The sequence below is a fragment of the Poromitra crassiceps genome (genome assembly GCF_964638095.1).
Source record: "Poromitra crassiceps genome assembly, chromosome: 9".
Taxonomy (NCBI): domain Eukaryota; kingdom Metazoa; phylum Chordata; class Actinopteri; order Beryciformes; family Melamphaidae; genus Poromitra; species Poromitra crassiceps.
In genome coordinates this window covers 7034724-7049021 of record NC_139630.1, presented here as the reverse complement: position 1 = coordinate 7049021, position 14298 = coordinate 7034724, and the positions used below count along the sequence as shown (strand labels likewise).

Here is a 14298-nt window from a genome sequence, read left to right as displayed (position 1 = left end):
AAATTGTGAAAGCTAGTTGCATACGTGCGAATAGCATTAGTACTGTGTAGCACAGAACAATAGGCTAATTAGCAGGCTGCGTCCCCAGACAGGGTAACGCACCCAGTATTGTGGCAGATAGCTAGCGTGCACCCGTGCAGTTAGTGTCTGTGTGCTAAGTACTTTAGGCGCCAGCTACCTCCGTGTAGAGCGCGCACGTTTACTCCGGCTGGAGTAACGTTAAGCGAGAGTAGTAGCTAGAGAAGCCGTGCTCTCCAGTTAGCTAGATAGCTAGCTTGCTCCCGTGCAGCCAGCATCTAGCGTTGTGTAGCACTTCAGCTATCTTACCGTTGCAGGCTACTGCTAGTTAGCTTACATGGTATAACCCCCGCTAATTCCTGGTACAGTCTGCGGGTGCTTGCTGCGAGTTAGCTTCGCTGAACTCGCGCAATGAACTGGGCGGCGGCCAAGAGAAAGGGGGGGACAGCCAGGTGCCACGTTAGCTGTGAGGCTACGTTGGCCGGTTACGACCGGCACAATGAATGTGTGTACTGCCTAGGGCATGACCACGCTACTGATGCGTTGCTGAAGTCTGGCTTCTGCGAGACCTGCAACGGCTTCACCCTGGGCGAGTTACGGGCAAGAGCGATGCTCTTTGTCGAGGAGGACTTGCCGCTCAGCGGTGCACCTCCCGAGGGAGGCGCGTCCGCTGGGTCCGAACGCCCGGTCGGTGGGGAGACACCCGCTGCTCAGGGTTCCCCGGACCAGCCTGAGCAGCAGAATCTGAATTGGGGGGATGAGCCCATCCATCCTATGTTAGAGCAGGGTGGACTCTTCCCCTACGACCCCATAGTCGATCCCCCCCCAGGACACCCCCCAAGGGGAGATGTCCGGCGGAGAGGAGTGGGATGGTGCTACCACCGTCGCAACTGCGGTAGAGGCCCGCTCAGAAATGAGCATCAACGAGCCCTACCAAAAGCAGTTTCAGGGGGTGATGTCGAGGGCCGCAGCGAAGCTCGGCATCGCTCGGGCTGAACCACCCCCGCCCCCCGAATCAGTACTGATGGGGTGCTACTTCAGGCACGCCAGGCGCCCCGCACGAAACCCAAGTATGCCCGTCTGTGTAGATGTGATTCGCGCGGTACAGACAGGATGGGAGAAGCCTCAGGAGGCCAAGCCGCTCTGTGCGGACATGGTACCGTGGTCGGCGCTAGAGGGAGAGGAGAAGCTCGCGTTCACCGCGATGCCCTCCCTCGAGGAGATGGTGGCCAGACACCTGGCCTCCAACGTCAGTAAACCCACGTTGCCCTCCAAGGCGTGCCAGTTGACGGCCAAACTGGCCGAAAAAGCGTATTTGGCGCCGCCATCACCAACAACCTGGCAATCCTGCAGGGTAACCAGGCAGTGCTCCTGCGAGAGATGCACGGTGACCCCGCCCCCGAGCTGCACACTGAGCTCAGGATGGCCACGGATTACGCCTTGCATATGGTTGACTGCCTGGCGCAGAACAGCAGGAAGGTCATGGCCTTCTCCGTTCTGACTCACCGTCACCTGTGGCTGAACCTCACTCAGCTCCCTGAACAGGAGCAGAGGAGGCTACTGGGGGTTAAGATCTCTCCGGAGGGCCTATTCGGTCCTTCCGTGGAGGATTTGGCCCAGCGGTTGGAGAGGCAGCAGCGAGACTCCGACGCAGTCAGATCCCTCATGCCTAGGCGGCAACGAGGGGGGGACCGCCGGTTTCAGGTAGCAGCACACACGCCGAGTCGCCGTCCAGGGCCTCCGGCGGCGCGAGCCACCCCACGCCCGCGGGTGCGAGCCCCACAGGCTCGGGTGCCTTTAATGGCGGCACCCCATCCGGCCGCAGTGGGCCCGTCCTGGGTCCCACGGCAGGCCAGGATATGCGGACAATAGGTCTGTGCTCCTCGGTGTCAGTGCATCAGTGCACAGTCATGTTGGGCCTGATGGCCTCAGCACTGCATGTGCTCCCTCTGGGGAGGCTACACATGCGCCCGTTCCAAATCTGGTTCCTCAGGTCTCTTGTGGACCCGGCCAGGGACCGTCATCGCAGGATTCCTATGACAGGTCAGGCCCGGCAGGCGCTGGCCATATGGGCGGACCCCTGTTACCTCTCGAGAGGCACTCGGTTGGGCCCTGTCCCGCTCAGGTTAGTGATTTGCACCGACGCCTCCCTCTGGGGATGGGGTGGCATGTGTGGGCATTTTTCGGCAAACGGCCGGTGGAAGGCTCAGGAGCTTCGCCACATAAACGTGCTAGAGCTGGAGGCGATTCGCCTGGCTCTGCTTCACTTCCAGCGGATGATACATGGACACCATGTTCTGATTCGCTCGGACAATACGGCGACGATCACCCACCTGAACAAACAGGGCGATGTGCGGTCGGAGGCGCTGAACCAGTTAGCGGCGGGGATTCACCTGTGTGTGTATTCCCATCTCCTTTCAGTGTCAGCAGTTTATCTGCCGGGACGGCTGAATTACGGGGCCGACCTGCTGTCTCGAGGCACTCCCCGTCATATGGAGCGGTGCCTCCACCCTCAGGTGGTGGAACAGATTTGGGCCAGGTTTGGTCGTGCCCGCGTCGATCTCTTTGCATCGGGGCGCGCGACGCACTGCCCACTGTGGTTATCGATCCAGGAGGACAGCCCCCTGTTGGGACACGACGCGCTAGCGCACGTGTGGCCACGGGAGGGGCTCTATGCGTTTCCCCCGATCCCCCTGATCCGTCAGGTGTTGGACAGGGTGAAGGAACAGCGCCTCCGGCTCGGCTGTCTTTAAAGACCGCGCTGCTGCTGGCCTTGTCGTCAGGAAAGAGAGTTGGTGACCTGATTGCCCACTCGGTGCAGCAGGCCTGTATGGTTTTTGGGAATGATGTGCGGAGGGTTATGTTGTGACGTAACCCGGCTTACCAACCTGAGAATATTAATGCCAGCTTTAGGTCTATGGTCATAGACTTATCAGCATTCTGTCCCCCGCCGTTCAGTTCGGGTGAGGAAAGGCGCTTGCACATGCTGTGCCCCGTAAGGGTGATCTCGGCCTATGTGGCCAGGACGCGTTCATTACGCACTACAAACCAGTTGTTGGTCTGCTTTGGGCAGAAGGCCCAGGGTGGGCCCCTTTCCAAGGATCGCTTATCACACTGGATAGTGGAGGCGATCACTTTGGCATACTCTGCCGTGGGTAAGATACCCCCGGAAGGTATCAAGGCGCATTCTACGCGATGTGTTGCGACATCCTCCGCGTTGTTGCGTGGTGTTTCGGTGGAGGACATGTGCGCTGCGGCCTCATCGTCCTCTCATCACACGTTTGTTAGGTACTACAGCCTCGACGTGTCCGGTTCGCGGTTCGCGCACACGGTACTGTCAGTGGCAAGAAAGTAGTATCGTTGCCGCTCTAAAATGTCATACGGTCAGGCATGAACGTTGCCATGCGGCCGTGGTTCACCGATGCCTCTCGGGTCGCTCTGTGGGGTGCTCCCGGCAGCAAGGGTGGTTGAATTAGGCACTAGAGTGAGAGCTCGAGTTTGAAACGAAGTAAAACGTTAGGGTTGTACTACAACCCGGGTTTTACGAGTGAGAAGGAGAGCTCTCACTACCCAGCCTTGCTGTGTCGATGCGTCGTTGGTTGCGTCGATCTTCAGCGGGCTGGAAGAATGAGTGGCGTACCCGGGGCTGAGCGGACGTGACGTAGTCACGTGGGTGAGGTGGGTGGCCACATCAGCCCCAGGGGGCACCACGCCACCTACTGGTGGGTGGTCGGTTTTAATGTAAAAGTAATTTTTGGAGCAAAAATAGCAGTCTTCCAGTGGGCTGCGTACGCAGCGGATAAGGCACTAGAGTGAGAGCTCTCCTTCTCACTCGTAAAACCTGGGTTGTAGTACAACCCTAACGTTTTAAGGTATCTAAAGAAAGAACTTCTATTTTCATACAAAAATAAAATCTTCGTTTATTATTTTGTTATCAACACATTCGTTGGTCGCTTTAATCAAAAATGGTCATGTTTGGACAAAAATAAAAAATAAATGCTTTTTTGTAAAAGCCATTTTCAATTATCCTGACCGGATCCTGTCCGCTGTTGCACCGAAATATGCAGCACATGTGCATCAGCGCCCTCTGCGGTCTGTGCATCAGCGCCCTCTGCGGTCTGTGCCCTCTGCAGTCTGTGCATGTCTTCTCTTGTAATGCACAGGGTGTTCTACTTTAAAAATTGACTATATTTCTGTTTGTTTGTTTGTGTTTCCTCGGTCTGACTGACTCGATCTGCTCTGTGCTCTTTGACGCAACTGGAAGCAAGAAGCGACAAAAATAGACCGTGCATGTATTTTTAGAGCAGCTGAGCCGCTTCTGGGATGCTACCGCTGCACATCTGGTGGACACACAAGCATTCAATAGAGTGGCCGTGACGAGCTCCAGCAGCCACCTGGTGGCCGTGATGCAACGCTGATGTTCCCGGCGGAATCCGCCTGTAACAACAGGAGAGATCCAGCCTGCCCTCGAAGACGAGAGGCAGGGGGCGAGCTCTCGTCCGGCCAGGCGAGCGGCTGGTTCCCCCGTGCTGGAGCTCCTCCACCGGCTGACATGTTGAGAGGCCGCTCTGCCATCAGCAGAGTCTGTGTTCTTATGGACGAGTCAGTGGTTTAAAGTTGCTGATTCCAGCCCTTTGAACACATTGCTTTCTTGTCCTTCCGGGTTTTGGCGGAGCTTCTTCTTTGCTTGTTTTGGACCTGGACATGGATTGCTGGAAAATCTTGTCATTGGCGGGGAAAGAGTTAGTCACTGTGCATTCTCTTGTGACCATGATATTTTGCTAGCCATTCTTTATTGTAATTTATTTATTGTAAAAGAAGCAATTGACTTGAATTATTGATATATTTAGGGGAGTTCTTTGTAGAGAACGCAGAATTTAAAGATGTAAGAATATAATCGTACGCATTGAAATGCCCCCATTATCTCTCTCTTTATCCACCTCCACCTCTGTCTTTCTTCCTCTCTGAGATGTGGGACATACCCTATAAACTTGGAAACTTCAAAACTACAAGGACAGACGGAGATTTAAACCAACTGTAGGAAAAAGGGTCAAAATACCTCCATGCTCCATGCTCACATCATCTCTGCTTACATCAGCTCCTACCATCTCTTCATTTCTCTTCCTCTGGAGCACCTGCGAACAGGATAGTCCTCTCCCGTCCATCTATCCTCAGATGGAACACCTCTGACTCCAGTCACGTAGCAGCATAGGACACATTTTCAAACAGTAGACAAAAGTATGTGCGATTAATCAGGAACCAGACGTACTGCTGTCCTCGGTGTTGATGTAGTATAACCTAGCACATTGTCCATTCATGAAAACAGTTCTTGTGGAGTCCCCCGGACCAGGAAACACCACTGTGCACTCAGGAATCCTTGGTCAAGTTCTGCAACTCACATAAAGTTCACCATCACGTGTCCTCTTTTCTGCATCCCAGCTGGAAATCAGGCATCAGCTGTCACATAGACTCACATGTCCTCAGGGCTCCTCTGTACTGTACCATAGGTGATAGGGCTGTGAATCTTCACTGGCCTCACGATTCGATTCGATTACGATTCAGAGGGCTACGATTCGATTTGATAACGATTATCGATGCATCTCGATGCATCTCGATGCATCTTAAATCGATGCATCACTTTTTTTCCCGAATGCATGATTTTTTTTCTCACTTTCTTTTTTCTCACTGTGGCTACTTTTAAAATAAAAGTGCATTTAGAATTGCATTGTATTATGATCCATAATTAAAATAAACAACTGCATGTACTTCCATTATATTTTATTTGATTATTTTCTTCTTTTTTTCTTGGCTGATATTCATCAAGATGGGCATAGATGTTTAAAAATGACTGAAAATAACAAAAGAAAAAAGGAAAAAACTAGTATGCAAAGTAATGAAAATAAAATCCCCAAAAAGTATTAGGTGCTTTTGGCAGAAGAACTAGACCAGAGGTTCTCAAATGTTTTTCAAGCTAAATACACCAAAACCTTGCAACTATGTAATTTAGGGCCTTCTACTGTATATATATACACAGTATGTATGTATGTATGTATGTATGTATGTATGTGTGTGTATATATATATACACACACACACTGCGGCCTCTATCTACCAGCCTGCCTGGTGTGGATCTATGACAATTTCTGGATTTTTCGGTGCTACTACGGCCCATATACATTCTTGGGACCCTGTGTTACTGACCTAAGGGCATGTCGCCCTGTAAAGGATGTACTGGCCACCTTAAAAAAAAATTGCAATACTGGAAACTACCATCTTTTGTTTGAAAGACACTGGGATTATTTCTACACAGCCTCAGAGCCAAATTAACTTGAGCTCTCTTTCCAATGGATTCACAGAAGCTACAACGCCTAATGCTAACTTAGCGTTAGCTGCTCCCTCATCGGGTAATGTACATGCAACCTCCATCATCACAGATACCACGAATGCTAACAGTCTGCTAGCCCCCCGAAAACATTGCCTCCCAAGCCTGTGCTATCTCGGGGAAACAAACTGATACTGTCCATTGAAATGTCCAGGGAGCGAAGCCGAAAAGATTAGTGATCCCTGGCAGTGGCGCCGGAACGAGTTTGCAATAAAAGGGACACAATTTATTTTAATAAAAAAAAAAAAAAAAAAAAAAAAAACTTTTTTTTTTTCTTTTAATCTTTTCTTCCCGGCGCCCAAAGGGCGTCGTTATTTCGGCGCCCATAAGGGCGCCGACGAAAAATTGACGTTTTTATGGACGTTTGGATGATTTTTAGCCATATTTAGATGAATATCTCATTTTAAATTAACATTAGGATTATACTGTAGTGATGTAATTATTCAGTATTTTTCCTTTTCTCACTCACTTGGTGACCTGCTCTCCCTTTAGGTCATTTTATAATTACACTACAACAGACAGCAACACAGGCAGAAACACTGAACTTATTATTATTATTATTATTATCACTTCGAAACACAGTGCAAAACTTGTCATCTCAACACAAAAATAAAATAACAATAACCGTATACGATTATAGCAGCAGCCAATGACAGTGAGTGCAGTACAGAGTCCAGGTCTGTCTGTCTCTCAGGTGTAATAATCCCACAATGATCACGGCTTTAACAAGTGTCACAGGCTGTGTAAACAGTGTAAAGTGGGCTCTCTGTAACTTGATCCCTGGGTCTGTCTGTCTCAGGTGTAATAATCCCACAACGATCACGGCTTTAACAAGCATCACAGGCTGTGTAAACAGTGTAAAGTGGGCTCTAAGCGTCAGGGGCAGTTGCCCCCTCAGATAAAAAAAAAAAAAAAAAAATTTTTTAGGGGGACCAAATTTTAAGGGGGACAAAATGTCCCCATGTCCCCCTTGTTCCGGCGCCAGTGATCCCTGGACCTTCAGAGACTGCCTCTTATCGCCCGGAAATTAGCTCAGCCACAGGCTGGCCTGCATTAACTAGTATACCCCCTGTTACTAGCACTGATCAGCCATGGATTGTTGTGAGAGGTGGAAAGAGAAATGCTAAGAGTTTTGCTCCTCAACCACTGATGTCCCTACAGCTGGTAAACAGATTCCAACCGCTATTGGGTAGCCCTGTATCGACTGCCGATATGGATATTGGACCGGCCCATCGGCTATCCGACAACCTAGGTAGCCCCAAAGCTAGGAGGCTATCAAGAGCTAGCAGGCCACAGCCTCACAGGCTATCAAGAGCTAGCAGGCCGCAGCCTCCTATAACATCCTTGCTCATCGGAGACTCAGATATTAAACACATTGGGATTAAAAACAATACCGCTACACTCTGTTTCCCTGATGAGATGATCTGTGACATAACAGAGAAGATTCCTGAAATCCTGTCTACTCACAGCTCCCTAAACAAGATTACCCTACATATAGGAGCCAACGACATTCTGAAACAGCAATCAGAAACACTAAAACGTGACTTCCTGGACCTACTGAAGCTCCTAGCCTCACTTGATATTGAGGCATTTATTAGTGGCCCCCTGCCCCCCAATGGATACAAAGTCAATAAGTTCACCAGGTCCCTGAGCTTAAGCACGTGGCTTTCAACTGTCTGCCCTCGGTATAATGTGAAGTATATTGACAACTTCAATCTCTTCTGGGATCGCAGCCATCTCTACAGTCGTAATGGTCGACTCAACAGAGATGGCACAAGGCTGTTTACTGCCAACCTTATCTACAACATCAATCATCCAACATCTGATAACTCCACGGCCAGGAATGCGCCCCCCCCCCCCCCCCCCCCCCCCCCCACTATCTCCAACCCTCGCCGCGAGGTCACACTGCTACCAGACGACACGTCTCATCAACAACAATCCCTGTTGCCACAACTCGAGGTCAGCTGACTAGACGAAACATCCTCTGCCATGCAGGCGATCTCAGCCCATTACCCCCCCCCCCCCCCCCCCTTCAGAACCTCTACTCCCCCCCGCCAACTCCCAGCTCATCAACAACCAACCATGATGTCTTCCTTCCGGGATGAAGTGGAGGCCGCTGCCCCCCCCCCTCCTCTCCTGCCCTCTGCTTCGAGGCTATCTTATCCCATCCCCCCCCCCCCCCCTTCGGGGCCCCTACACCCCTCCGCGAACTCCCAGTTCATCAACAACCAACCATGACGTCTTTCTTCCAGGAAGCGGAGGACGCTGCCCCCTCCCCCTCCTCTCCTCCTCTCTGCTTCCAGGATGAAGTGGAGGGCACTCCCCCCCGCCTCTTCTCTCCCCCCCCCCCCCCACCCCCCTTCGGGGCCTCTACACCCCTCCGTGAACTCCCAGTTCACCAACAACCAACCATGACGTCTTCCTTCCAGGATGGAGAGGACGCTGCCCCTTCCTCTACCTCTTTGCTCCTCCACCTCTCCCCACCCCCCTCCCCCATTCCATTCTCCAGCAGGTTGAACGAACTGATAAGCGTTGGACTGTCTATGATCCCCCAGTCCCCCTGTCCATCTAAGCCCCCTCGTTCTACCCTCCCGCCCCCAAATCTGCCCCCTCGACCGTCCCCTCCCTCACATGCCCTCCAGCCCTCTGCCATACTGCCATGCCCCACGCCCCCCCGACCCACCACTCCCGACCCCGAACCTGGCCCCTCGACCGTCCCCTCCCTCACATGCCCTCCAGCCCTCTCCCATACTGCCATGCCCCACGCCCCCCCGACCCACCCCCGACCCAACACTCCCGACCCCAAACCTGGCCCCCCCACAGTCCCCTCCCTTACATCCCCCTCAACCTACCTGCGCCCCACCCCCCCCCACCCACCCTCTCTCTGTCATCCCCCACGCCCCCTCGATCCACCCCCCGACCCACCACTGCCGACCCCGAGTTGGCAGAGTCGGCAGTGGTTGCAGTCCCCCAAGAGTCGACACGCCCCACCCCCGCCCGTCCAAGACCCCCCCCAATCTGCCCCCCCCTCTGTGGCCCAAGTCCACAAGCGTCGACCAGCCCGACGCCAGACCCCTCCATCCCGGCCTGTCCCGATAGAAACAAGGTCCCACAGCCTTATAAAGGAACTGCACCAGCACACACTAGAAGTGGAACTGGCTGCGATAAACCACTATTGGTCTATCAATCCAATGCTTCGATACCAGTCTTGATTTCATACAGACATAATACTTTCCCCCAACACGATCTGTCTCTAAATCAGACTTAATCTCCATTCCCCTTGTGAAGCAAACGATACAAGTTCCAGGCTCTAAAAATATTAAAGCCGCACTCCTTAATGTTAGGTCGCTGTCAAATAAATCTCTCCTCATCAGTGACCAGTCATAATCTGGATTTAATGTTCCTCACCGAAACCTGGCTCGATATGAACAACAGAGTGGCTGTTCTGTCCGAATCAGCACCGCCTAATTATAGCTTCATTGACACTCCCAGAGCTGATAAGGGGGGGGGGGGGGGGGGGGGGGGGGGTAGTAGCGATTGTCTTTTCTGATATGTTTCAATGTAAGCAGGTAACATTTGGAGACTTCTCATCGTTCGAATACCTTGCTGCTATTCTGAAATGCTCAACCACTGTGTTACTGCTGAATATCTATAGACCACCAAAATACTCAGGCAGCTTTCTCGTTGAATTTGCTGATCTACTCTCCTTAATTTTCATGGAACATGACTGTATATCTATTGCTGGGGATTTCAATATTCATATTGATAACCCGACGGATAATTTTGCCAAAGAACTGAATATCTTACTTGATACTTTTGATCTGTCATAACATGTTTCAGGGCCTACTCACAACCGAGGCCATACCCTGGATTTAGTTATTACTAGGGGCTTCAAGTCCTCTTCTGTGTCGACTATTGTTGTTGCGTTGTCTGACCATCTTTGCATCTTTTTTGAAATGGAAATCTCCCCTGAGATCATTAATAGGTCACAAACCGTTAAAAGACGAGATTAATGTAGGCATGTTTATGGAAACATTTTCTTTATCTCCTCCCACATCAGCTTCTGTCAATGACATTCTCGATAACTTCAATTCAACAATTCTGAATGCTATTGATAGTGTGGCGCCTGTTAGGTTAAAATTGCTGTCTGGCAAGATTAAAGCACCCTGGCGAAATTCTGCATCCGTTAGATGCAAAAAGAAAGATTGCAGGAAAGCTGAGCGTAAATGGCGGAAAACTAATCTTCACATTCACTATGATATTTACAAAGAAAGCCTTCACTCCTACAACCTCGAACTGAAAAGGTCAAGACCAGTGGTTCTCAACTGGTGTAGCCTCAGGACCCACTATTTTCCTTGTCATGAAGTCGCGACCCAAATTTCAGATTTTTTTTTAAACCACTCAAATTTATTGCACAAAAAATAGCGCATTAATTTAATACACAATGCCTTCATGCACTGTTATAAACCTCAAATGAACAAAAAAGTGCAACAGAAGTGCAACTAGGGCTAAAAACCAATTGAAATAAGGCAGACTTGAATTACAGGCCTATTAAATTTAAACAAGTCAAACTGGTCATGCTCAGAAAGTGTTGTTTGAACTGTATGAAATAAAGGCAGACTTATCTTGAATTACAGTACATGCCTATGTTTTTAAACAAGTTAATAATAATAATAATAATAATAATAATAATAATAATAATAATAATAATAATAATAAAACAAGTTAACCTGGTCATGCTAATCCAGTTTCAATAGTCTGAATTGAACTAATATGAAATAAAAAGGCAGACTTTTCTTGAATCACAGGCAGGCTATATGCTTTTTAGTTAAACTGGTCATAACTTTTAATTAAACTGGGGCCATGCTAATCCAGTTTCAATCGAATTGAATTGAACTAAAATTAAATATGAAATGAAAAGGCAGACTTCTCTTGAATTACAGGCAGAGCAGGCTTCAGCTTGTTAAACAAGTAAAACTGGTCAGGCTAATCCAGTTTCAATAATCTGAATTTAACTCAAATGAAATCTAAATTTTTTTTTTTTTTTTTGGGCCAATGTCCGCAACCCAATCAAAACGGCCCCGCGACCCACCTTTGGGTCGCGACCCACCAGTTGAGAAACGCTGGTCAAGACAATCGATCTTTTCCGAGATAATTAACAAAAATGTGAACAATGCACGCACTCTATTTGCCACAGTTGATAGACTGACTAACCCGCCTCTCTGTGTAGCACCTGAGTTCCTCTCTACTGTCAAATGTAATGAGTTTGCTGCCTTTTTTACGGATACAATTATTAATATCAGGCAGGCTATTAGTGGCTCCACACCAAGAAATGCTGTGACATCATCCTACCCGCAGAACCCTAGTTCGATAAATTTGTCCCAGTTCAGCGTTATTGACCACGACATCTTAGAGGAAACTGTGCAAGGCCTTAAATCATCTTCGTGCTGTCTCGATACCCTTCCAACAAGCTTTTTTAAAAGCGTTTATAACTGTCTGTCGTCGGACCTATTGCAAATAGTTAATAGCTCCCTTTTGACCGGCACTTTTCCTGAGTCCCTGAAAACTGCAGTTATTAAACCCCTACTAAAAAGCGTAGCCTTGATGGTAGCCTTGGTAAGCCTTGGTAATCAGGTCGTAGCCTTGGTAATCAGTAACTACAGACCAATATCTAATCTCCCCTTTATAGCCAAAATAATTGAAAAGGTTGTTTACCTACAACTCAATAGATTCCTAACCTCAAATGATCTCCTAGATAAACTCCAATCAGGCTTTCGCCCCCATCACAGCACAGAAACCGCGCTTACTAAAGTCATAAATGACATCAGAATGAACACAGACTCAGGCAAAAATTTGATTCTAGTGCTACTGGATCTTAGCGCTGCATTTGACACTGTTGACCAGTCAATTTTATTGGACAGACTGGAAAACTGGGTTGGGCTATCGGGTACGGTCCTCCAGTGGTTCAAGTCCTATCTTCAAGACAGGAAGTACTTTGTCTCCATTGGCAATTACACATCTGACCTAACTAGGATGACTTGTGGGGTGCCTCAAGGATCCATTACGGGGCCTGTTCTCTTCAACATTTATATGCTCCCTCTAGGCCTAAGTATGCAAAAAAACAAAGTAGCCTATCATAACTATGCAGACGACACTCAGTTGCATATAACTCTTTCCTCAGCTGACTATGCCCCCATAGAATCATTGTGCCAGTGCATTGATCAAATAAATAACTGGATGTGCCAGAATTTCCTACAGCTAAACAAAGACAAAACAGAGGTGATCGTCTTTGGCCCCAAAGAACAAAGGCTTAAAATCACTGTACGCCTTGAGTCTCTATCCCTGACCCTAAGGATCAAGTCAAAAATCTTGGAGTTATTATTGATTCCGATCTCAACTTTAACTCCCACATTAAGTCAATTAGAAAATCAGCTTTTTATCATCTTAAAAATATAGCAAGAATTAGGGGATACATGTCCAGACAGGATCTAGAAAAACTAATTCACGCCTTCATTTATAGTAGGTTAGACTATTGCAATAGCCTTTCTTCTGGTCTCTCCAAAAAATAACTTAGGCAACTTCAACTCATTCAGAATGCTGCTGCTAGAGTTCTAACGAAGACTAAGAAAGCTGATCATATCACTCCAGTTCTTAAGTCCTTACACTGGTTGCCAGTGTGTCATAGAATAGATTTTAAAATACTGTTATTAGTCTATAAATCACTTAATGGCCTAGGCTCAAAATACATAGCTGAATTGCTCCCACGCTACGAACCGTCTAGAACTCTTAGGTCAACAGGGTCCAGCTTCAGGAACAGATACAGCCATTCTTTAGTATTATTATTATTATTATTATTTATTATATATTATTATATATTTTGAGAAGAAATAAAAAGCTGATCACGGCAACGCCCATTAACATTAGCTTAGAAGCTGCTCGCTCAGTAATCAGCCTAGTTCGTACTTCTCTTTTTTTTCTTCTTTTTTTTGTCGGTCAGTCAGTCAGGGACATTTGGGAATGTAGAGCTGCTTCACTATCACGGGTCAGCTGAAAGGCCGTGCATATATCGGCTTCGGTAGTCGGCCAAAAAAGTTTGGAAATATTGAATATCGGCATATCTGCTTTTTACCATTTGTGTGTGTGTGCGTGTGTTTGTGTGCATGCACGTGTGTGTGTGTGTGCATGTGTGTGTCAGACCCTGAGCGAGGAGAAGGCGTCATATGAGCGGGAGGTGCAGGCTGTGCGGGCGCGGTACGAGGAGGAGGCGGGGCTTATGAGGGACAGCCAGGCCCGAGCTGTGGACGAGCTGAGCAAGAAACACCGCCTGGCCCTGGACCAAGCACTACACATTGCCCAGAGAGACCAGCACCACCTGCTGACCGTGAGTACACACACACACACACACACACACACACACACACACACACACCAGTGTCGTAGTCAAGCCACTGTATCTCGAGGAATGATCTCGTGTCCAAGTTGTGTCTCAAGTCCCCAGTGTCTGAGTCCAAGTCGAGTCGAAGCCTGAGTGGAGTTACTGAACATGAGCGTGAATCCACATTTTGGTGGAACACACGTGCCTCCCCTTGCACAAAATAGATTTTTATTTATTAATGTATTTATGTATTATTATTATTATTATTATTATTATTATTATTATTATTATTATTATTATTATTATTATTATTATTATTATATTTATACAGGGGGAGTGTCACTGAGAGCAATGTTCTCTTTTTCAGGAGCGCCCTGTTCTCATTCACACACATTTACACAAAGCTGACCAGCTGACAACCACAGTCTGATCTGCTGGCCAATGAGTAGCTCCACTGGAGCGCACCCAGTCTATTTTCGGAGCCTCCGTTTTTGCGCCGGGCGGCTCCCGGGCGGCTCCCAGCG

At 48.7% G+C, this 14298-nt stretch overlaps 1 protein-coding gene across 1 annotated transcript in view; it reads left to right on the top strand.

The window, feature by feature from the left end:
* Window positions 1-14298, top strand: part of fam184ab (family with sequence similarity 184 member Ab) — a gene marked incomplete at both ends in the record, with an annotated part of 541527 nt that overhangs the window by 222539 nt on the left and 304690 nt on the right. Inside the window, one exon of the mRNA XM_083643220.1 lies at window positions 13595-13780. Coding sequence (XP_083499346.1) covers window positions 13595-13780 — 186 coding nt within the window. The remainder of the gene's footprint in view (window positions 1-13594; window positions 13781-14298) is intronic.